The sequence below is a fragment of the Leucoraja erinacea genome, chromosome 19, assembly GCF_028641065.1.
Source record: "Leucoraja erinacea ecotype New England chromosome 19, Leri_hhj_1, whole genome shotgun sequence".
Classification (NCBI taxonomy): Eukaryota; Metazoa; Chordata; class Chondrichthyes; order Rajiformes; family Rajidae; genus Leucoraja; species Leucoraja erinaceus.
Window position 1 is genome coordinate 34,126,336 of NC_073395.1, and position 24,843 is coordinate 34,151,178.

Genomic DNA, 24,843 nt, shown 5'->3' on the forward strand with positions numbered 1-24,843 from the left:
AAGGGACCTACATTTGTTTTAACTAATCTCTTTCTTTTCACATATCTATAAAAACTTTTGCAGTCAGTTTTTATGTTCCCTGCCAGTTTTCTTTCATAATCTATTTTTCCTTTCCTAATTAAGCCCTTTGTCCTCCTCTGCTGGTCTTTGAATTTCTCCCAGTCCTCCGGTATGCTGCTTTTTCTGGCTAATTTGTACGCATCATCCTTCGCTTTGATACTATCCCTGATTTCCCTTGTTATCCGTGGATGTACTACCTTCCCTGATTTATTCTTTTGCCAAACTGGGATGAACAATTTTTGTAGTTCATCCATGCAGTCTTTAAATGTCTTCCATTGCATATCCACCGTCAACCCTTTTAGAATTAATTGCCAGTCAATCTTGGCCAATTCACGTCTCATACCCTCAAAGTTACCTTTCTTTAAGTTCAGAACCATTGTTTCTGAATTAACAATGTCACTCTCCATCCTAATGAAGAACTCAACCAAATTATGGTCACTCTTGCCCAAGGGGGCACGTACAACAAGACTGCTAACTAACCCTTCCTCATTACTCAATAACCCTTCCTCATTACTCAATAACCCTTCCTCATTACTCAATAACCCTTCCTCATTATTCAATAAATAAACTGGCTTCTCCATTTACATGTCAGCTTCCAACACACTTCGAAACAAAGTTGCAAGACAGGAACACTCTGAACTTTTCACTGCTGCAGCAGGCAGGGGTGGTGCCATTTGATTGTTTTTTAATCCACTGCTGAGGGAGGCAGGGCAGTGCTGGAATCTTACTTTTGAGAACGGCTTCAGTTCCATTGGAGGAGACGGGTGCATGGTGGAATATTGGGTTGGGGGATCACACCATTGGGGGAGCAGACCCAACGGGTCTGCACTTGGTCTAGTATATATATAAAACTGTGTGGCTGCCGGCTGGCTGTGTGTGTTTCTGCCTGACTTATGGCTGCCAGCCTTTGATTCGTTGCTACGCCAACACCTGACCCAGAAACACCCTGATTTTTTCCATTTCGGTAGAGATTTCACTTTTCATTCCAAGTATCCACTCCTCATTAAATTTTGTTGTGTTTATGTACACTTTTTTAAATCAAATCCTTCTCCCCCCCCACACTCATTTTGTCGCGTCTTGCCGGCCAGCGACCATAACGGCTGCTGGCACCCGCATCTCGCCTCAAAGACGCCATTTAAAAACAGCTGCACTGCTGATTCCTGGGCTGCTTGAGTTGGAGGACCACGTCTCCCGTGGGGGCTACGGGTAGGGAACGGCTGCGTTGGGGGAGCAGACCCAACGGGTCTGCACTTGGTCTAGTATAGTATAAAAAACAGGACCTTCCACCCACCAAGTCCACAGTAACCATCAACCAACCATTACATCATTATTAGTGTTCACAAATCTCAGCAATAAGAGAGTAACCAATTTTCAAAACCCATAGGTCTCCTCAGAAAACAATATTCAGGTAAGATCTAATCTTAGATCTATTACAGTATAATCTTATAAGTTGATTGGAGGTGATTGATTCTTCCATACTTATTGTTACCAACACTCAGTATTAACCAAACAGAGAATTTGGTTAGTTTTAGTTTAGTTTTAGAGATACAGTACAGAACCAGGCCCTTTGGCCACCGAGTCCACACGACCAGCGATCCCCGCACATTAACACCACCCTACATACACAGGGACAATTTTACGTTTGTACCAAGCCAATTAACCTACAAACCTGTACGTCCTTGGGGTGTGAGAGGAAACCGAAGATCTGGGAGAAAGCCCACGCAGCAACAGGGAGAACGTATAAATTCCGTACAGACAGCACCCTTGGTCAGTCAAACCAGGGTGGCTGTGAGGCAGCAACTCTACCACTACGCCACAGTGCCACCCTTTATTCTTAAAAAGACTGCCAAAGTTAAAAGTTGCTAAAGGAAGTAACATGGTGGAAATAGAATCAACGTTTTCCTTACCTTGATTTCCGTAGCTGGTGTCTATGCCTGATCCATCCCAGGATTCCACTGCACTATCCACACTGGGTATCGTTGCTGAATACATCTCACAAAGCTTGACTGCCTTTTGTCCAGTAGAAATGTCATCTTCTGCATCGCTCAATTCACTCATCCGGCCTGATACAGATGACTTTTTAGGACTCGACTCTGTGCAAAAAGACCACCAAACATTTTATCTGGAAATCCGACAACCAAAGTTCTAGTCTGTATTGAGAAACATCGTCAAACTATCAAGGGCCTGTCCCACTTACGTGACTTTCTCGGCGACTTGCCGACACCCGTCATAGGTCGTTACAGATCGCCGAAAATTTTCAACGTGTTGAAGATCCAACGGCGACCAGAACAAGGTACGACTCTTTGGGCGACTACTCGCCCCGCGACATGTGTCGCCAGGGTGTTGCCTGTATGGTCGTGAGTAGTCTCCTCAGTCACCCAAAGAGTCGTAGTATCTTTCTGGTCGCCGCTGAATTTTCAACATGTTGAACTTTTTTGGCAAGCTATGACGGGTCGCCGTAAAAGTCGCTTAAGTGGGACAGACCCTTCACTCTCTGTAGTACCGGCTTTATGTTGCCTTTCTTGTCAAGCATCTATGCTTAAACCCAGAACCATAGTAACAATGCTTTTAATTCAGCTCAGTCATTTGGCTCAAAACCCAAAATTGTGCCCAGGTTAAAACCATGACAACCTCATGTAGGCAAGGCTTCATTATCCTCACAAAATATTAACAGGTTTTACTGAAATGAGGTTATGGTTCATATTACAATTGGAACAAAAACTGCAAATATTAAAAAATCCAAAATTAAATCATTGGTGAGAGAAACAGAGTTGACATTCTGATCCAACGACTCCTGAGAACTGGAAAAGTGGAAAAAAAGGATTTTCATTGATAGGGTGAGGGAACAGGGGCAAAGTCAATGACAAAATGCCGACCAAAGACTTCCAGGCAATTACTTTAAAACTTTGGAAGTGGCATGGGTTTTCTCTCAGTGTTCTGGTATCCTCCTTCATCCAACAAGATATCAACCCTGGTAGGTTAATTGGCCACTATAATTTGGCCCAAATGTGTAGATTAGCAGAAGAATCTGTGAGGCGTTGATGGGAATGTGGGGAAAACAAAATTAAATTAGTATAGGATTAGTGTAAATGAGTTCTTGATCGGACTCAACTGGTTAAAGGGCTTGTTTCCATGTTACGACACGAGTATAGAAAAATGAAACAAAACAGAAAGGCAGACCCACATCCATGGAGAGGAAGAAGCAGAGGGTTAATTGAACTTGTTCAACATTAAGTCCCAATGATTGTAACATACACAGATGGCAGGTGAGGAAATGCTCCTCAAGCTTCAATTGGGCATTGTTAGAACAATGCAAGAGGCAGGACAACGAGTGTGAAAGAGTGTGACAAAGAAGTGTGAAAACGCACACATCCAGATTCAGAATGCAGACAAAAATGCTGGAGAAACTGAGCAGGTGAGGCAGCATCTATGGAGCGAAGGAATAGGTGATGTTTCGGGTCGAGATCCTTCTTCAGATTTCTCCAGATTCAGGGACAGTTTCTACGCAGCTTTGTTACAGGCAACTGAACCATCCCACCGCAACTAGAGGGCAGTCCTGAAATACCCCATTGGTGACCCTCGGACTATTTTTAATTGGACTTTACTGGCTTTATCTTGCACTAAATGTTGTTCCCTTATCGTGTATCTGTGCACTGTGAACGGCTTAGTTGTAATCATGTATTGTCTTTCCGCTAAGTGGTTAGCACGCAACAAAGACTTTTCATTGTACCTCGGAACACGTGACAATAAACAAAACTGCAACTGAGGACAGAGTGAGTGTGGGGAAGAGAATTAAAATAACATGAGACTGGCAGCTCAGGGTCATTCCTTTAGATCAGGTATTCTGTACAAGCACAAGCATCAGCATCTATTTTGTCTAGGGACATTGCAGCCCTTTGGGAATAAAAGCTAAAGGGCCTGTCCCACGAGCATGCGACTGCATGCGGCAAGCGCGACCAAACCAGAAGCGGGGATCGCGCGGAGGTCGAGTGAGTGACGTGAAGTTCGCGCGTGACGTACGGCATCAAGACGCTGCATACGGCGTCAAGACGCTGCGTATGCCCGCCGAGGCGGTGCATACGGCCTCAATGCGGCTGCGGACCGGCAGGCCGTTGCCGCGCGGAATTTTTGAACACTATCAGTTTTCCGGAGCCCCGCGCGATGTCGGGACCAGCTCCACACAACTCCATACGGCTCCGGCGATCGAAGTGGGACCAGCCCCGCGAGGCTGTACGGCTCAAGCCACCACGTTAGGTCGCGCTTGCCGCATGCAATCGCATGCTCGTGGGACAGGCCCTTAACCCACTTTTTTTCACATCGCTCCATACAAAGGCTGTAACTTTCAATTTGTTTCATTTTCTCTTCTCTCTTCAATGACTGTTTCTTAAAGTAACTGCTACCTTGACAACTTCAGCCTGCGCCCAATTGCCTCGTCTCGCCACCTCTCTCTGTAATTTAATGCTTGTAATTTAAAACCAACTTGTCATTTTCTACCCACTGATACTGTTTGAGCTGCTGTGTGTTTTTAGGGATTTCAGTTTTTGTTAATGGTACATGTAATGGCGGTTGATAATAAAAGCTCTGTATTATCAAATTTTCTGAACTTAAACAGCAGTTTCAATGCAAGTCGTTAAAGAAGCAAGCACGAGTGCAGCAAATTAAATGCCTACTATCAAGCTGCTTTTTAATCTTCAGCGTGACAGTTTCTCCTGCCATCTGTAAGAGATGAATGGCCTCACTTAATGGTTTCCCCTTCAGGCTCCTGCTGTTTATAGCCAATATTCTGTCTCCAATATGAATGGCACCAGTCCTGAAATATAAGATAGATAGTTAAAAAAAACTCAACAGTACAGAGCTGATGGAACATATGGCAGGGATGTTGTTTTAAACTTTACAAATGTATATGGTGTTTTATAATCATCGTGTTTTTTCATGGCATGGAACATTAAATTATCAGTACTAGAATGACAATTAAATTCTATGTTAAGAAATACCTGAAGTGAATTACATTCTACATGAAAAATGCACATCATTTTCGCAAGGCTTTGTGAATGAGGGGGTGGTGTCTTTCATATTTCAGTTGGGTTTCGTCTAACAAATTATTTCACCTCGATATTTAGAAATGTTCCTCATTAACTTCATGACTGTCATTTTCAAAACTTGCAAATCCTGCAATGAATAAAGATGCACATCTCCCATCCATTAAGCAGGTTTCTGTTTTCCTGTTAAATACTCATTAAAAATATATTGTCTGCAATGTATACAAACATCAAGGTGTGTGTAGGATCAGCAGCATTCACGTTTCCATACACTACTCGTAGCTTAATGAGCAACGACATAAAGGTTGGTGATCCTTATAAATGCATTTTACATATCGATGCGAGTCATGGGTAATGCAGAGGGAGGTGTCCTCTCAAACTCACACAGTATGGATACAGTTACTCAGAACATGTTCTAGTGTTACATGTTAAAATTCAGTTGTCTAGTGACTCATTTAACTTCTTCCATTGTCATGCAGTAACTAACCGGCCAGGAGCTGTTAGCAAGTACTGCCAAGCAAAGATACTAGAGCGGACTATCTTTGCTGCCAAGGAGAACGAGCCATCATTTTCTTGTTTGTCCCAGTAAATCCTCAAACAAGTGCCTCTGGCTTGGCTGAGGCCATGGACCTGGGGAACAGTCTACTATTTGGAGGGTGAATAGATTCTGCATCTCACCTTTCAGCTAATCCTCCTTTGGTTAGACTCGAGATGACTATCGGATCAAATGGCTCTTCAGTGCCAGAAATTGTAATTCCTAATGGACCACCATAGCGTTTCAACTCCACGGTGTAAATGATTGCCCCAGAGCTCTCTTGTTCATCTAGAAATTTGAAAAAAGTTATAAGCACAGTGGCTGACCCAGTGAAAGCAATTAGTTTACCACCGTGCCTTCCAAATCTGGAGCAAAAGAACATAGGGAATCCAGGTAGCATGTATCAGTTTTCTAATCTGTTAACAATTTCACATCATAAAAAGTTTTGCACTGTTTCCTTAACGTATTATTAACACAACTACACAATGCTCAGCTGGGCACGGGCAAAGGGATTGAGAAGGGCAGTGGGAATACATGGCACTTTGTGGTTTTAGATTGTTTCCCTTATTTCATGTCCTCTCCTGACAAAAGACCATCAGCATAACTATCGATAACTCTGTTGTTTTCTAAACAGGCAATTAACACAGAAAGGGATGAATTGAAAGTCCAAAAACAGCAGAAGCTGCAAATCTGAAGTGACAATAGAAGACATTTGAAATACACAGGTGGTCAGACAGCATCCATGGACAATGCAACAGCACAATCATTTCAGGCTGATGTCCTTTTAATCAAAACCGAGAAAAGTTAGAAAATGACATACTTTCATTGATGTAACTGTGGAAGGGAGTTCTGGCCAACACCCTATCAAACACCAGAAGAGAAATAAAAACCAATAACATCAAAGTAAAGCAATAAAATGCAAATACTGGAAAACTGAAATAAAAGCAAAAAGTGACTCTCTCTCCACAAATCCTGCCCAATCTGCTGAGTAATTCCAGCATTTGAAGTTATTATTTCAGAAAGATCGGAACTTGGTGCTAATGAAACTCGTGCAACCAAGTTCAAACCAAGACTCTCGAGGAATAACAAACAATTGAGACTGCCATTCGGAAGCAAAGGCTGGCAGCTCTCATGGAATCAGACTGGGTATGATGAATATTTATTTAGACTGAACTTAGGTGTTTATTCTGTTAATTGTTTTAAGCCACAGAATCACAAAATGGTCACAGTATGGAAGGAGTCTGTTCAGAATCAGTGCAAGACCAATCCCGCTGAACCCACTCCCTTGTCCTCTCCACACAGACTGCAAATTCTTTCCTTTCATATATTTAGCTAGTTCATTTCAGCAGCACATTTGAATCTGCCCTACATGCGACCCAGACACTGGCACAGCAATTATTTACCTTTATTATTTCATGCCTACTTGAAACAACCATGAAGTGAATTCATTAATATGGAGCATTTATAAACAGCCAAACCCTTTTTCTACAAACTTTCCAGTTGTCCCTCACTGTGGCCATTGCGATTCTATGCCCAGTTAACAGGACACACACTGTAATGAAACTAAACTGCAGTGACCACAATTATCTCACCTCACTGCTCCCTTCTAATGGTCCTGTTATCTCAGTTTCATCCTGTACATGCCCAGTATTTGCAACTTTGCTGCACTGCACTCCTGCGCAAAGCTCTATTTTTTAAAAAAACATTCCAAATGGCATTGAGATGGGACTCATTGAGATTAAATGATCAAGATGCAATGGAAATAAATTGGTTCCCTCCCACAGCTGCAATCTCCAACAACCAACATTTGTCCCACCACCCGCTGATGAGGAGCTGTGGATGTGGATGTGGTCAGGAATGGAGTGGGTACCAGGCCTTGCTTTCAGACATTCACACACAGTGCACACCCCCTTTTGAAATCAGTCAAACTCTGTCCATTTTAACAATCCAGCAGCAAATGAAACAGATCTCTTTGAAATGTAAATGAGCAGAAGCCACCAACAGGTAGAATTTATAATTTTGGTAAAACAATGCAGATATGACTTTAGCTCATTATAATGCATTGTAAAGGAATAATTAGACCTCAATTATTTTTACATTACTGAATAACGTACCACAGAAATGATTGTGACACAAAATTATGCAGCATTGGCAACAAATTATAGACTGCTTCTTCAAAGGCACTTTGATGAATGAGTAAGTGTCATGGTGTGTTTCTGTGCTTGCTCGGTGACGATGACTCAGAAGGGATCTGCTCTGGAGCACTAATGTATAATTAAGATGTCAAAAACCAACACAACAAATTGTTCGTTTTATGTTCTGGTAAATGAGATTTACAATCATCTTCTGGCTGTTGTGCTTTGAGCAAGCAACTTATTGCATGCGGGAAACTCCCTCCAGTGAATCGGTTAAACCATTTAATACTACATTTCAGCACCAAAACAATAGATAAATAATATAGGGAAACAATTGAAGTATTCACCTCATCCTCATTTGGCACAAGCCTAACCCTTTTGTAATAATACATCACATGCCCCTATTTGCCCGTCTTCATCGTGTGATCAAGTACCCACTTTATTGCTTTTATTTTTACACATACACTTCCAGATATTTTAGCATTTTGCCAGATTGCACAATTTAGTTTTTAGTTTAGAGATACAGCGCGGAAACAGACCCATTGGCCCATCGACCAGCGATCCCCGCACATTAACACTATCCTACACATACTAGGGATAATTTACACTTATACCAAGTATACAAATAAATTAACCTACAACCAGTATGTATTTGGAGTGTGGGAGGAAACTGAAGGTCTCGGAGAAAACCCACGGGGTCACGGGGAGAACGTACAAACCCTGTACAGAGAAACACCCGTAGTCAGGATCGATCCCCCGTTTCTGGCGCTACAAGCGCTGTAAGGCAGCAACTCTACCGCTGCACCACTGTGCTGCCCATTTGCTTGGGTTAATTTTTCACATTCTGAAAAGCCTCAGCAGATTACTTTAAAATCCACTCTCTAAAGCAAGCAAAAATAAGAGCACCCTCCTTAAATTTTCCTTCATCTACATACCTCAAATAACCTAGCTATTCACTTGAATATATTTATAACAAGTAGTTTCATTTTTGCTCCTTTTTGATATTTTTGTAAATGTTAAACTGAGTTTTACAACGATTAAAAAACAATATATACTGTATATTCCATCAGCATTATTCTTGAAATCCTGCTCAACCTCTTTCCTATGGTCCAGGGCACTACAGGGATATCGTTTAGAATGCCGATATTAAGAAAGTATAAAACTATATTGTGTGATAAAGCTCCTATTAAGCTCCTGTAAAGCTTTTATTATACTGCTTCTACATTACACGGGCATAACAAATGGGCAAAGAAGAAAATGAATCATGAACATCGCTTAAGCCCAGAGTTATTACACAAACAGTTATTTAATCTTAACCTTGTTACTGTGGAGAAAGATGTGGCCTCTATTTGCATAATTAGAAGGAACTTCATGTTTCAGCATGGATTCAGTGCCTCATGCTATGGAGTGTCTAAAGTGATAGTATAGGGCAAATTTATTCGTTAGTAATGGAATTAAGTCGCTTAAAATATGAAAGTTAATAATGATTATTCGGCCAAACTTAAGGTGTTCTTCCCCTCAGTTACTTCAATGAGAAAACTGCCTGATTTCCGTTACCTGCATTCAACATTTCAGATTCGGGAACAGTTGCTGCAGATTAGGAGAAAGCAAACATTATCCTACAGCAAAGGAAGGAATAAATGGGAAGGGAAACAGCAAAGCATCAGCCAGTTAGCTTGTCAAGAATAGGAGGGGAAAATGCTGGAATTGATTAGTAAAGGGTCTGTTCCACTTGGGCGTCATTTGCGCACCATTTACACGACATCTTAAAAATTTGTCATCGCGTGGTGAGACGTGGTGGCGTATGCAGTGACGCGCGGTAACGCGTGGCGCCCCAGGATTTTGTGAGGCTCAAAATCCTCACACTCCACCTGCGTGACGTATCCCTTGCGCACGCTGACGTACTGACGGCATACGTGTAGCGCGTGGTGACACATGGTGACGCACGAACATTGCCTATGCTAATTTATTATGCGTCACCGTGCATCACCATCCGTAACCGTGCGCGCCCGTATGCGGTCGGCGCGCCATTTGCACGTCATTTGAGCGCCGCACCACGTGACCACCCGATTATAAAGAGCGCGTGGTTTTTCACCATAGTATCTTTGATTTTCACTGGGAAAATCCTTGCCACGGAGATCGGGCTAAGTACGAACGACATCGCAAATGGTTCTCAAAAGAAACGGGGCCCTCAAGAGCACTTGGCGTGTGACTGTCGCACTGCTAGACAATTTTCGCGCGACAGTCGAGCGCCTGTTGCGTAAATGACCCGCAAATGACGCCCAAGTGGAATAGGCCCTTGAGCAAGTTGGCCACTTAAAAAACTAACAGAATTGGGCAGAGCCAATTTAGATTTGCGAAAGAGAAATAAGATCTGACAAATTTGTGTATGTGAGCTGTAACCATCAGAATAAGCAGAGGGGAACTAGCAGGCGTGATCTATTCAGAATTACAGAGGTTTTCAGATACACTAATTGATATTAAACAACATTGGGGAACGTGGTATTGGGAGTAATGCAGCCGCCTGGGTTAAGGATCTTTTCACAGACAAATAAGGGTGTAGGAAAACGTCATTTTAGGATTGGGAGCCAGCAACTAATGGGAACAAGATGCGAGGGAGACATATTATTGATTTGGATGAAGAGATTGGTCGGCATGGTGGTAGAGTTGTTGCTTTACAGCGCCAGAGACCCGGGTTCGATCCTGACTATGGGTGCTGTCTGTACGGAGTTTGTACATTCTCCCTTTGACCACATGGGTTTTCTCCGAATTCTTTGGTTTCCTCCCACACTCCAAAGGCGTACAGTCCCCTTGTCTTCAATTGGTCAAAGCATTGAATATAAAAGTTGAAAAGCCATGTTTCAACTGTATTAGATTTTGATTGGGACACATTTGGAGCATTGTGTACAATTTTGGTCACCTCATAGGAAGGATATGAAAGCTTTGGAACAGGTGCCAAATAGGTTCACCAGAATGTTGCCTGGGTTAGAGTATTAGCTGTGAGGAAAGGTTGGACAAACTTGATTATATTCTCCGGAGCACCAGAGGCCGAGAGCTGACTAGATAGAAGTATGTAAATTATGAGAGGCATAGATAGGATATATCATCAGAGTCTTTCTCCTCAAGGCGAGGAAATCTCAAGTACCGGAGAGCATAGAGGTTAGAGTTAGAGGGGGGAAATTGAAATGATATTTGCAAGGCGTTTATGTTTCATAATTTGGTATGTGCCTGGAACAAGCTGCCGGGGGAGGTGCTGGAAACAGGAGCAATGGCAACATTTAGGCAGGCACATGGACTGGCAAGGGATGGAGCAATATAAACCATGTGCAGGCAGATGGGATTAGTTTAAATCACTATCACAATCGGCACAGATCTTGTGGTCTCCAAAGTTCTAAATCTTAGGAATGAGACACAGGTGTAATGTTTGCCAAACAAAAATATGTCTGCCTGTTCCTTTCTACCTGAGTTGTCCTCGTCTTTACGTATCTTGAGTTTCACAAGTTCCTCGCACTGATGAAGGATTTGAACCGCGTCTTCCATGGAGCAGTTATCCAAGCGAATGCTGTCTATGGCGAGCAGCTTGTCTCCCAGTTCTAAAGTTCCAGTTCTGTTTAGAAATATATATCATGGTTACAGAGGTGTCAATAGTCATGGTAATAGTCTTAGTGGGCAAAGGGAAATCACCATCAATGCTGGAAATCTAACTTAAAAACAACCAATCCTGCAGAGGTCAGGCAGCAGCTATTGGGAAAGTTTAGGTCGATCACATCTCATTGAGACTGGAATACGATGCAGGATGGCATGGACAAGAGGGAAGAAGTGCATAAATATTAAGATGTATGGTGGAAAAAGAAAGTTCTGGAAATATATATTTTTTGTAGTATTGGTGAAAGATTGTGAATCTGAAACGTTATTTGTTTCTCCCTCCACAAATGTTGCCTGACATTTTCAGCATTTTTTGATTTTATTTCAGATTTTCAGCATTCACATTATTCTGCTATTGTACAATGGAAGGCAGGAGATATTAAGCGACAAAAGCAGCTAGCTGTGGTAGCTTCCACTTCAGTGTCAGTTTAGTTTATTGTCACGTGTACCGAGGTACAGTGAAAAGCTTTCTTTGCCACGTGCGAACCAGCCAGCGGAAAGCCAACACATAATAATAATAATAATAATAATAATAATAATGCATTTTATTTATGGACACTCAAGGACACCTTACAGTTAAAACAAGCAAATTACAAATATGTAAATAAAATTGATCAAAAACAACATACATAATTCAGAGAGAGATTACAATCGAGCCATTCACAGTGGCCAGATACACGATAAGGGAATAACATTTAGTGCAAGGTAAAGCCAAGTAATGTCCGAGCAAAGATAGAGCAAGGATCACCGATGAGGAAGATAGTAGTTCAAGCTTGCTCTCTGGTTGTGGTAGGATGGTTCAGTTGCCTGATATCAGCTGGGAAGAAACTGTCCCGGAGGTGTGCATTTTCACACTTCTATACCATTTACTATGTACTTATACTCAACATCTCTCAGTATCTTTGGGGTGTCAATAATGAAGCAAAGCCAAGCAGCATTCCAATTCACTGTGAGGATATTTTTAGTATTTACGCAGGCAAGTAACAATGTTTTAAAATGCCATTTATAAACTCGCTTGATCTAATGAATGGGCTGCATTGTGCACAATTTGTTCACCACACCCCTCGCCCCAAAAGACTGAGTGTCAGTCTGTAGATGCACATTAGCGTTTGATTTCCCCACTTCTACACTAATGCACATGTGAGTCCTTGTTGCCTGCAATTCTTGATCCTGGAATGGGACAGCACAGATTGTAAATATCTCTGATAATCAGAGACAAAGAACAAATAATTACACAGATTTAAATTATTCAAACTTAGATTAATAAAAAAAACCTCAACACATTAAACTCTAAATAAGTAAAATAACTCCAAGCTCTTACCTTTACCACAGCATCAACAACCCCCATTCTCACATGCCAGTGAGATGGGACCGGTAGAGTTAGGGAGAAGGAAATGAATGCTGTGTAATTCCAAGACTGACTTTCTTGGTCATCATTACAACCACCTTAAGGTTACTCATAACAAAAGGTTCCTGGGTATAAAGCTGAGAGGCCAGATGTGAGGTGCATCTGAGGCTCTTTGCTGTGCAGCAGTGTCAATGGCATGTGCAGTTTCACAGTGCAAGGTCAGCGACACTGACACTTGCCCTCCAGTTCATTCAGGACTTTCACACACCCATAAAAAAGTGGACATCCATCACAATTGATGATGACCACAACATAAAGCAAATGCATCACTAAAGTGAGCTCACTGCTCTAAAACTCTCAGGTGCAATAAGTATGTTGAACACTAGTTAAATTACCAGTTTACTATCTAGTCATGGCAGCTGGGGAATGTAAAATTAATTAAATAAATATAATTAATTAACTTAATTTAATGTGAGCAGCAGATTACTTAATTGACATTAAAATCCATCTGGTTCACTAATTCCCTTCAGGGAAAGAAACCTACCCGATTTCAGACAGCAAGGCCCACTCCATCGTTCAGGTGCAATTTGGGACACAAACAATGCCCATATCCTGTGAATGCTTTACAATATGCCAGTCTCTGTCAAGGTGGGGAACCACAACAAAGGTACTGATCTTGCAGACAGCATTGTGTGAGGAGCCATGTGGAGATGAAACATAAGACAAATATCCAATTCCTTTAGCGTTTTGAGATTTTCACAAGAAAACGCTTGTGCATAAAGAGTAGATATGAACAAGCAATGTTTTGCAATCAAATAAACTACCAGCTTCCACAGAGGAGTGTGAAATTGCCACCAGATGTTATGGACTCCTACCTAACCAAAATTCATTGGATAAGGCTATAAGGGTGTTCAAAATAATATGCCGGGTATTTAAGACCATGTGTGGGCCAACAACTAGAACTGGACGTCAGGTCTTTGGTTGGAACTGGCGAGAGGAAAGGCGCTATTAAGTTTGAAACAATATGTGTTTTTAATTTGATAAGTCACATAAAAGGTTAGAGGCACAATAGCTTGTGGGGTTAGTGTTACATTAAAAGGCATGGATTAGCGTAGGCAATGAAGAGTAAAAAGTTGGGGTAAATTGGCCATTTTGGGATTGGTAATCAGTAACCAGTGGTGGGCTACTATGATCTGTTAATGATTTAAAGTCAACATTAACTAACTGGATAAAACTGGCAAATTTGCTGATGGTACAATGATAATTAGTAAACAATTTACAAGGAGGACATTTGATGTTTGGCATGGACAGGATAGCCTGTGATGTTGGACTGTAAAATACCTGCAAGTGAATGTAGATAGGTCAGGTGAGGCCACAAGATGTTGGCAGATGGAATAATATATAGGAAAATGTAAGTTATCCGTTTTGAAAGATAGTTCAAAAAAGCTTATTTAAAATGATATTTCCACCAGGTGGCGCCGCACAATGGCAGCACGCCAACAGTCTGTCTGTCTTTTCATCTTTTTTGTTTTTTTTTTTGTGTGTTTTAAAAGTTTATGTTAATGTTCTCTTGTTTATTTTATATGTGGGGTGGGCGGGGGGTGGGGTCAGGGGAAACTTTTTTTAATCTCTTACCTTGCCGGAGATGCGATTATTTTCCGGATTGTATCTCCGGTGTCTCTGTGGCCCAACTCATGGAGCTGCTGCTAGGGACTAACTTTGAGCCCCACCACGGGTCCTTGGACTTATCATCGGAGCCAATCCCTTGCCTGCAGATTTCACCATCGAGGAGCTGGCAGTCTCGGGTAGAGACCGATGTCGGGAAGCTCCAAAGGACGCAGAAGGTTCGACCAGCCCCGACCCAGGGTCAGATCGCCTGGCGCGGGGAGCTGAGATTTCCTCCCCCCCTCGATGCGGGAGCTTGATCACCCTGACGTGGAGGGCCCGAGCGCCGGCTACGGCAGCCAAGATGGTCCCGTCAACATTAGGCTGGAGGCCCCCGACAGGAGAACAAAGGGAAGAGATTGAACTTTTTGTTTCACCTTCCAGCACAGTGAGGAATGTGGTGAAGCCACTGTGGTGGATGTTCATGTTAAAATGTATTTTGTGTGTCGTGTTGCTTTTTATTGGTACGACTGTATGGCAAATCAAATTCCTCGTATGTTGCAAAACGTACTTGGCTAATAGACAATAGACAATAGGTGCAGGAGTAGGCCATTTGGCCCTTCGAGCTAGCACCGCCATTCAATGTGATCATGGCTGATCATCCTCAATCAGTACCCCGTTCCTGCTTTTTCCCCATATCCCCTGCCTCCACTATCTTTAAGAGCCCTATCCAGCTCTCTCTTGAAAGCATTCAGAGAACCTGCCTCCACCACCCTTTGAGGCAGAGAATTCCACACACTCACAACTCTCTGTGAGAAAAAGTGTTTCCTCGGCTCCGTTCTAAATGGCTTACCCCTTATTCTTAAAATGTGGCCCCTGGTTCTGGACTCCCCCAACATCAGGAACATGTTTCCTGCCTCCAGCATGTCCAAACCCTTAACAAACTTATATGTTTCAATAAGATCCCTTCTCATCCTTCTAAACTCCAGAGTGTACAAGCCCAGCTGCTCCATTCTCTCAGCATATGACAGTCCCGCCATCCCAGGAATTAACCTTGTAAACCTACGCTGCACTCCCTCAATAGTAAGAATGTCCTTCCTCAAATTAGGGGACCAAAACTGCACACAATACTCCAGGTGTGGTCTCACTAGGGCTCTGTACAACTGCAGAAGGACCTCTTTGCTCCAATACTCGACTTCACTGCCTGCTGTACCTGCATGCTTACTTTCATAAGCTGATGAACAAGGACCCCCAGATCCCGCTGTACTTCCCCCTTTCCCAACTCGATGCCATTTAGATAGCCTTCCTGTTTTTGCTACCAAAGTGGAAAACTTCACATTTCTCCACATTAAACGTCATCTGCCATGCATCTGCCCACTCCCCCAACCTGTCCAAGCCACCCTGCATTCTCATAGCATCCTCCTCACAGTTCACACTGCCACCCAGCTTTGTATCATCTGCAAATTTGCTAATGTTACTTTGAATCCCTTCATCCAAATCATTGAAATATATTGTATATTGCACCAAGCCTTGCGGTGCCCCACTAGTCACTGCCTGTCATTCTGAAAGGGACCCATTAATCCCCACTCTCTGTTTCCTGTCTGCCAACCAATTTTCTATCCATATCAGCACTCTTCCCCCAATACCATGTGCCCTAATTTTGCCCACTAATCTCCTATGTGGAACCTTATCAAGTGCAATTAATATGCAAATAAAAATTTGATTATGATTATTATGATTAATGAATGGATCAAAATGAGGTTTCTAATATGAAACACAAAGAGTTGGCATACAGGTACAGCAAGTAATTCATGGAATATTGGTACTATGTTATACCAAGTATGAAATACAAAGATGCTTCTTATCCCTCTGAGTTATTCCAGCATTTTGTGTCTACCTTGGATGTAAACCAGCATCTTTAGTTCCTTCCAACACAAGCATTGACATTGATTGGATTGGCCTTGATCTTATTGAATAGTGAAGCAGGCCAGACAACAAATTACCTATTCCATGCTTCCCATGTTCTTCATTACTTCATGACCAACCTCTGTGACTATCATGGTTCCAATCTGAACCAAATTACCTTAAATGGTTTCCTCTCGCCTCCATTCTGTTGCTCATCCGCTCACTCCAAGTTCTATCATTCATTATTTTATTACACAATATCTTATTGAAGGGTTTTGGGGAATTATGATAACTATATTATTAAAGAGAGAGAGAGATAATGATTTGATTATACCTATATTTAAAATAAGAAGGTATTGGAAAGACAGATAAACGTTAAACTTGGAGAATGGTGACATTAATAAAGGGTAGAATTTCGTTATTTGAATATTAGATGTAATATTAAAGGACAGTAAAAAAATTTAATTTGTAGTTTTGAAGGGCATACTTACAGAATGTGATCCAAAAGGTATTGCTGAAATTCTCAAGTCTCGCTTAATAAAAATGTAAATGTGGGAAGTATTAATCTTCTGATGAAGGCTGCTCGTTTCTGTGGAGAAGTATAAAACTGAGATCTTGTAACCTAGAGGCACAGCTGTAACATGTTGATGGGCTGTCGGTAGACGGGATAGGGCTTGCAGAAGGAACTGATAGATGGCAATTATTAATAGCTATAAGCTGTAATCATTTAAAATGTGATAGATTGTGTGTAAACTAGCGAGTCTGCAGTTGTGAATATTGTTGAGGAATCAGCATTAATGATTAACTTTGGAAAGCTGTGCAGTACACACTGTACACATATTACTGTGAATCACTGTGCTACAGTCCTGTAAATCAAATGCACAACTAGATGCAAACCATAGCCAATGTTAAAAGCACCGTCAGAGTATGATAGCTTACCTGTGGGCAACGCTTCCCTTTTTAATGTCAGAAATGATGAGCGGGTCCCCTGCTCTTCTGCTTGCAGGTGCTGCGGTAAAAAAAGATTAATTTTTGATGTCACATTACATGATGGATAAAAATATTTCACTTTTTTTCCCTCTAACTGTAGCTGTTAAATTAGAAATAATACTGCTGCGAGATTGGTAGCTGCAATACAAAGTTATCGTGTATTTTCAGCCAACAAGAATGAGAAAGAATAGAGCAGCGTAAAATAGAATGTCAACATATATATGAGTATTTTGCAAAGGCTATTTGTCAATGTTTTGCAGGGAAAGCTGATAAAATGGGTTGATACAGAAAATAAACTCAACTGGCATTTTCAAAATTAAATATAAACACAGAGCCATTTGTTATCACTTCAGTTAATGGAAATCCCTTCACAAAGGCAGTGGGTTGCTACAGAGTGTTTAAGAAGGAACTGCAGATGCTGGAAAATTGAAGGTACACAAAAATGCTGGAGAAACTCGGGTGAGGCAACATCTATGGAGCGAAGGAAATAGGCAACGTTTCGGGCCGAAACCTTTTTTCAGACTGATGGGGGGTGGGGGGGCCGGGAGAAGAAAGGAAAAAGGAGGAGGAGGAGCCCGAGGGCTGAGGAAGAGATCGGAAGGGGAGTTTCCACTATAAACCCACTGACTCCCACGGCTTTCTTCTTCCCACCCTGCTTCCTGTAAGGACTCCATCCGCCTACTCCCAATTCCTCTGTCTACGCCGCATCTGCTCCCAGGATGAGGCGTTCCACACCAGGGCATCTGATATGTCCTCAATCTTCAGGGAACGGCGGTTCCCCTCCCCCCCTCACCATAGATGAGGCTCGCACCAGGGTCTCTTCCATACCCCGTAACACTGCTCTCTCTCCCCATCTCCCCACTCGCAACAAGGGCAGAGTCCCCCTAGTCCTCACCTTTCACCCCACTAGCCGTCACATACAACAAGTAATCCTCCGTCAGTTTCGCCACCTCCAACGTGACCCCACCACTCGCCACATCTTCCCATCTCCCCCTCCCCCCCGTCTGCTTTCAGCAAAGACCGCTCCCTCCGTAACTCCCTTGTCAATTCTTCCCTTCCCTCCTGTACCACCCCCTCCCCAGGTACTTTCCGTTGCAACCGCAAGAGATGCTACACTTGTCGCTTTACCTCCCCCCTTGACTCAATTCAAGGACCCAAGCAGTCGTTCCAGGTGCGACAGAGGTTCACCTACACCTCCTCCAACCTCATCTACTGCATCCGCTGCTCTAGATGTCAGCTGATCTACATCGGTGAGACCAAGCGGAGGCTTGGCGATCGATTCTCCGAACACCTCCGCTCGGTCTCCATTAACCAACCTGACTTCCCGGTGGCTCAGCACTTCAACTCCCCCTCCCATTCCGTATCCGACCTCTCTGTCCTGGGTCTCCTCGAGCACCACTGGAAATTGGAGGAACAGCACCTCATATTCCGCTTGGGCAGTCTGCATCCTGGGGGCATGAACATTGAATTCTCCCAATTTTGTTAACCCTTGCTGTCTCCTCCCCTTCCTATCTCTCCATCAGCCCTCGGGCTCCTCCTCCTCCTTTTTCCTTTCTTCTCCCCCCATTGAGGTTATAAATTCTTCCTCTAGGATGCTCATCTTTGAAGCATCAATGAACCAAAACAACATGCTAAAAGCTTTGCAATTTTTAAGAGTACATACATCAATCTTGTTCTCAGAACTGTTGAATTATTGCTGACGTTATTTCATAACAACATTTGATTTCACTCTGCAATCTCAGGTTCTGGCTAGCTGTTATAAACTCATACGGTTCACTATGTGATCTCACAGCATTTAATAGGATGTAAAGTACAACATTTTGGTATTCACCAGTGTTCTACACCCACACTAGGGGGCGCTGCACTGGCAGCAGCCTCTACCTACAGCCTGTCTGTTATTTCTATCTTTTTTTTAATTTTTAGTTAGTCTAAAGTTTTGTGTTGGGGGAAACTTTAACTTTTCTATGTGGGGGAGGGGGGCAGGGTAAGGGGGAAACCGTTTCCCAGTCTCTTCCTGGCGGGGACGCGACTATTTCTCCGAGTCGCGTCCTCGCCCCCCACCTCGCGGCCTACCAGCTGGATCGGAGCGGCCTTTCCTGCCGGGGACCGGGAACCGGACCAGGGCTGCTACAGCGGCGGCGCAGCGCTGGAGTCACCGCGGAGCGGGCGATGCCTACCTGGGTCGCCGTTTGGAGCTCCGGAGCGTTGGGCCGTTGCTCCAACATCGTGGAGCTCTGGTGCGGAGAGCTTCCAACGCGGGCGGCGCTGAACAACATCGTGGAGTCCTGGGGCGCCTTGCAGAGGGCCTCCAGCAGCAGTCTCCACCCGGCGCGGCCTGCGGACTTTGGAAGCCGCCGACTCCGGTAGGAGGGGGCCGACTCTGGTGTCCACGCCGCTGAGGACGTCCCGCAGCCCCGACGTCGGACTTACAACACCCCGGCGAGCGGTCCTGAACATCGGGCCGCCCGTAGCGGCAACTGCGGAGGGCACGGGGAGGCCCTGACCACGGGGAACAATGGAGGAAGAGACTGACTTTGGTGCCTTCCCACACAGTGGGAAACTTTGATTCTGCTGTGTGGGGATGTTTTATGTCAAACCCTATAGTGTGTTGTGTCCCTTTTTTTTATTGTATGGCTGTATGGGAATTTCATTTCACTGTGCCATCTGGCACATGTGATGAATAAATCTATCTTGTATCTATCTTGTATCTTGTAAATATAACATTTCTTTATCATTTCCTAAGAATCAACCGTCTGTTTATTATATATTTTAATAATTCCTCTCAAGAGGCAATTCCTAAGCCATGTTTCATAATCTGTTCCATACGATGGACACGATGTCAGACGGGTGCTCCTGGCAGTGAACCCCAAGAAGGCTACCGGCCCAGATGGAGTCCCTGGTAAGGTGCTCAAAGCGTGCGCCCACCAGCTCACTGCCATCTTCACCAGAATTTTCAATCTCTCCCTGGCCCAGGCAGTTATTCCGTCCTGCCTAAAATCAGCCACAATCGTCCCTGTGCCGAAGAAGTCTCCCATCACCAGCCTTAATGACTACCGTCCTGTTGCCCTCACTCCGGTAATCACGAAGTGCTTCGAGAGATTGGTCCTCCAGCACATCAAGGACTATCTACCACCAGACTTCGACCCCCACCAATTCGCTTATCGCCAAAACAGATCTACAGAAGACGCCATCACCGTAGCTCTCCACTCTGTGCTGAGCCATCTGGAGCAGGGGCAGAGCTACGTCCGGATGCTCTTTGTGGATTTTAGTTCAGCCTTTAACACAATCATCCCGGACATCCTCATTGGTAAACTGGTCACTCTCGGCCTCCCCACTGTCACATGTGCCTGGATTAAGGATTTCCTCACAACCCGGCCCCAGACTGTGAGACTTGGCCCCCACCTCTCCTCCACTCGCAGGTTGAGTACCGGTTCCCCACAGGGCTGTGTGCTAAGCCCCCTCTTATACTGTCTCTACACCTACGACTGTAGTCCGGCCCACAACAACAACCGCATCGTCAAATTTGCTGACGACACTACTGTGGTCGGACTTATTTCAAAGGGAGACGAGGCAGCCTACAGAGAGGAAGTCCTGAAGTTGACAACCTGGTGCTCAGAAAACAATCTGGCTCTGAACACCAGGAAAACAAAAGAGCTCATTGTCGACTTCAGGAGGCACAGCACCGACTTAGTCCCCCTACACATTAACGGCGAGTGTGTGGAGAGGGTCAACACCTTCCGGTTTCTCGGCGTCCATATCGCGGCTGACATCTCCTGGACGGACAACACGACAGCGGTCATCAAGAAGGCTCAGCAGCGGCTGCACTTCCTGAGGGTCCTCAGGAAGCACAACCTGGACTCTAACCTGCTGCTGACCTTCTACCGCTCGTCCATCGAGAGCCTGCTGACATACTGCATTACAGCATGGTATGGCAGCTGCACCATGGCAGACAGGGAGAGGCTTCAGAGGGTAACCAGGACAGCGCAGAGGATCATTGGTTGCCCTCTCCCCTCCCTGATGGACATCTACACCTCCCGCTGCCTTAGCAGGGCAAAGAAGATCACCAAAGACAGCTCCCATCCTGCGTTTGGACTGTTCGACCTGCTGCCCTCTGGAAGGCGCTATAGGTGCATCAAATCCAGGACAAACAGACTCAGGAATAGCTGCTTCCCGAGAATTATATCTACCATAAATTCAAATCCACACATGCACTGACTACACCGCCCAACAGGACTTCCATCTGTATATATGTATGTAGCGCCGTAGAATTTGTGCACCTATTCCCCCCCCCCCATCTCCCTTCTGTTTTGTTTTTCTGTTTCTTGTTTTTTGTGTAAAATTGTATGTATGCACTGAGTACGAGCAGCTTTCAGTTTCACTGTACATGTATAGTGACAATAAATGGCATATCTATATCTATATTAGATCTTGTCTGAGTTTCATCATTAACTAGACCAAGTGCGAACCCATTGGGGCCCGTCCCTCAACAAAATATTCCACCACTCATCGATTCATAGCCCCCAACTGCGCAAGCGCGGCTGACGGGTTCCCGTTGTTACGCCAGAGATTCCCGTTGTGATGCGAGTCACGACAACCCTCCCCAACTCTGCCTTGCCATCCCTCTTCCTACCCCTATCCTTCTCCATTCCCCCTCATCCCCAGCACTCCCTCTCCCTCCTCTTCACCCTCCCACTTCTTTTCCCTCTCCTCCTCCCCTCCCCACCCACCTTCACCTCTCCCTCCCTCTCCTTTCCTCTACCCTCAGTCACTCCCTCCCTCTATAACCCCTCTCCCCTACCTACCCCCCATCTCCCTGCTCTGACACCTCACCTCCCCATCCCACTCTCCCTCTTCACCTCACCCACTGCCCTCCTCCCCTTCTATCCCCCACTCCCTACCTCCTCCACTCCCTCCTTCCTTCCCCACTATCCCTCCTCACCTCCCCCACTCCTTTCCCTCTATCCCACTGCTCCCCCACTCCTCACTTCCCCCCTTTCCCATCTCCCCACAATGAAAATCGCAATAATTTAAAAAAAACTCATTCCCCTATCCCACTCCCCCACAACGAAAATCACAATGTTTTTTTTAAAGAAGGAAACCCCCCCCTTCTCCCCCCCCCCCCCCCCCCCCCCACACAATGAAAGTTGCAATTTTTCTTTAAAATAAACTAAACACAATGTTAGCTGTTAATTAAAACAGAATAATTTGATTAAAACTAATTTTTTTTTTTAATTGCGATTGTTTATGTAAATGCGATTCAGGATCCAATTGTGACATTGGGCTGCTGATGGGCAGGGCAAGTGGACAAGAGATTTGAAAAGTGATTTTTGTAAAGTTTAAAATGTCAATAACTTGTAAAATATAACATCAATCCGAACTAAACTTGTTTCTTTTACATCTCAGGACAATGGTGAGTAAGGTGGGCCAAACATTGTAGCGCTATCGTGTACTGTTTTGGCGGGGTTTTGGAATATCGTGCACATGCACACTTACATACAAAGAAGATGAGAGTTTTAGTAATATATAGATGATCTGTAATACCAAAGGAGCTACATCAACACTGGAAAATGAATGAAAAATGCAGTATTCATGGAAATTATCTATTATTTTAGAAACATGTTAATCAGTGTGTAATCTTTATATTTGATGAGGTGATAAATTTATATTGCAAAAATAAATCAATCAGTAATGTTAAAAGTTTCTCATATTTTCATACCGCATAACGAGGAGCTGTGGAAATTGAGCTCCTTTATTGTAGTTGTGTTTGGCTGCAAAATTATATAATTTAAATCAGGGCTATGAAACTGATGCTGAATATTTTACAAAATCTCAAAGGAATGCTAGCTTGGTAGTTTAGCTACAAATCTGCCAGTGAACAAGTGGAAGCTGGGTTGGAGAGACGGCTGCACCAGTGATAACTCCATAAATATAGCAAGTCTTATCCTCGGGTTTATTGGACCCCTGTGTTGCAGGTTGAGTACCTACATGCAACAGAAACAAATTATAATCTGTAACTCAATGCTCCAGGGACAGCAGGGAAGAAATCCAGTTGCAATTCAAAATAAATTTGTTAGTTCCTCATATTGAATTTGGATTTGGAAACTGCTTGTACTTGAAGTACCATGAAGTGGTTAAACTTGTTTTGGAAATTGTTTCCCAAGAACAAGAGGGTTGGCCTCAGAGGTTTCAACATTGAACCTCTGCTTGCTGGCTTTCTCTCCAAATATTAATTCTTCATAACACCCTCCGCTATTATACTTGCCCATCACCCATCCATTGTGAACGACACAGACCCCTACACTGAACAAAACTTCACATTTAAAATTCTTCTTCTTCCTGGTCTCAATCCACCCCTTGTCAATAACATTGTTAACTGCTGTTAATTCTCTCCCTTAATACCCCATTATGGGAATATGTGAAATAGAAACATATCTATATTACTAAAAGTCAGTTCTTGACCGGTTTTGGCGATCTGTGCTGCGATTTCCAAGAGAGCTCCGCCACCTACGGCCGTCATTTTTGGCCACCTCGCTCAGAGCCCCCCCTCCGCCGCATGTGTGCCAAGGATTTGTCCCGTCGATGAAAAATGACAGAGATATTAATGTTTTTTACAAAATTCCCCATTCCCTCTGCTGCCCCTGCTGGAGGGAGGGGGAGGGACTATAAAACCAGGAAGTGGTGTGCCTCAATCAGTCTCTGCAAGTGGTGTGCCTCAATCAGTCTCTGCAAGTGGTGTGTCTCAATCAGAGCTCTGAATAACACTGAACAAATGTCTCCACAGCTGTGAGTACCCATAATGTGGTTTGAAAATGAAAATATGGTGAGTTTGAGGGAAAAAAGCACTGCCTGCAAATGGTTGTTTGGGTTGAAGTAAAAAGGCACCCTCCCCTCTCCCTCCCCCCCCTCCTCTCCCCTCCTCCCTCCCCTCTCCTCTCCCCCCCCCCCCCCCCCCCTCCCCCCCCCTCCCCCCCCCCCCCCCATCTTCAAATGCTGAGGAAATGTTGGGCTGGTAGATATATGCAAGGCATAAGCATGGACCCAAATTTGCATGTATTCAGAGGGAAATAGAAGTATTGGAACAAATGTTTGCACATGCCAATTCATAACGTCATGCTATTTTTGATTGATTATTGTGGGGAGGAGAGGCAGGTGACTATTTATGCCCCCAATCACCCCCCCCCCCCCCCCCCCCCCATTAATTTACATTCTCCCAAATATAGAGAGATATAGTGATCCAAGCTCCTGTCTGGCTGTAATGGCTTAGTCTTCCATTGTCTTGGTGCAATTGTTTGTAAATCTTGTCAATCTTATCACTTCTCAACTGTTGACAATGAGAAACCACCTCACATCCCTTTAATTTCATCACAACTTCCCGCCATGCTACTTTCATTTTCAAAGTCATATCAAACTATAATGTGTAATGTGCATAAATGTGAGGTTGTGCACTTTGGTAGCAAAAACAGGAAGGCACATTACTCTCTAAATGGTGTCAAGTTGGGAAAAGGGGAAGTATAATGGGAACTGGGGGTCCTTGTTAATAAGTCAATGAAAGTAAGCATGCAGGTACAGCAGGCAGTGAAG

General features: G+C 43.9%; 1 protein-coding gene across 5 annotated transcripts in view; it reads right to left on the minus strand.

Annotated features, from left to right (window-relative positions):
• Nucleotides 1-24,843, minus strand: part of grip1 (glutamate receptor interacting protein 1) — a 444,119-nt gene that overhangs the window by 28,354 nt on the left and 390,922 nt on the right. For all 5 annotated transcript variants that reach the window (XM_055650804.1, XM_055650801.1, XM_055650802.1 and 2 more), the window contains 5 exons: nt 17,212-17,281; nt 11,231-11,376; nt 5,778-5,922; nt 4,731-4,870; nt 1,968-2,153 (listed from right to left, as the gene is read on the minus strand). In XM_055650804.1, coding sequence (XP_055506779.1) covers nt 1,968-2,153; nt 4,731-4,870; nt 5,778-5,922; nt 11,231-11,376; nt 17,212-17,281 — 687 coding nt within the window. The remainder of the gene's footprint in view (nt 1-1,967; nt 2,154-4,730; nt 4,871-5,777; nt 5,923-11,230; nt 11,377-17,211; nt 17,282-24,843) is intronic.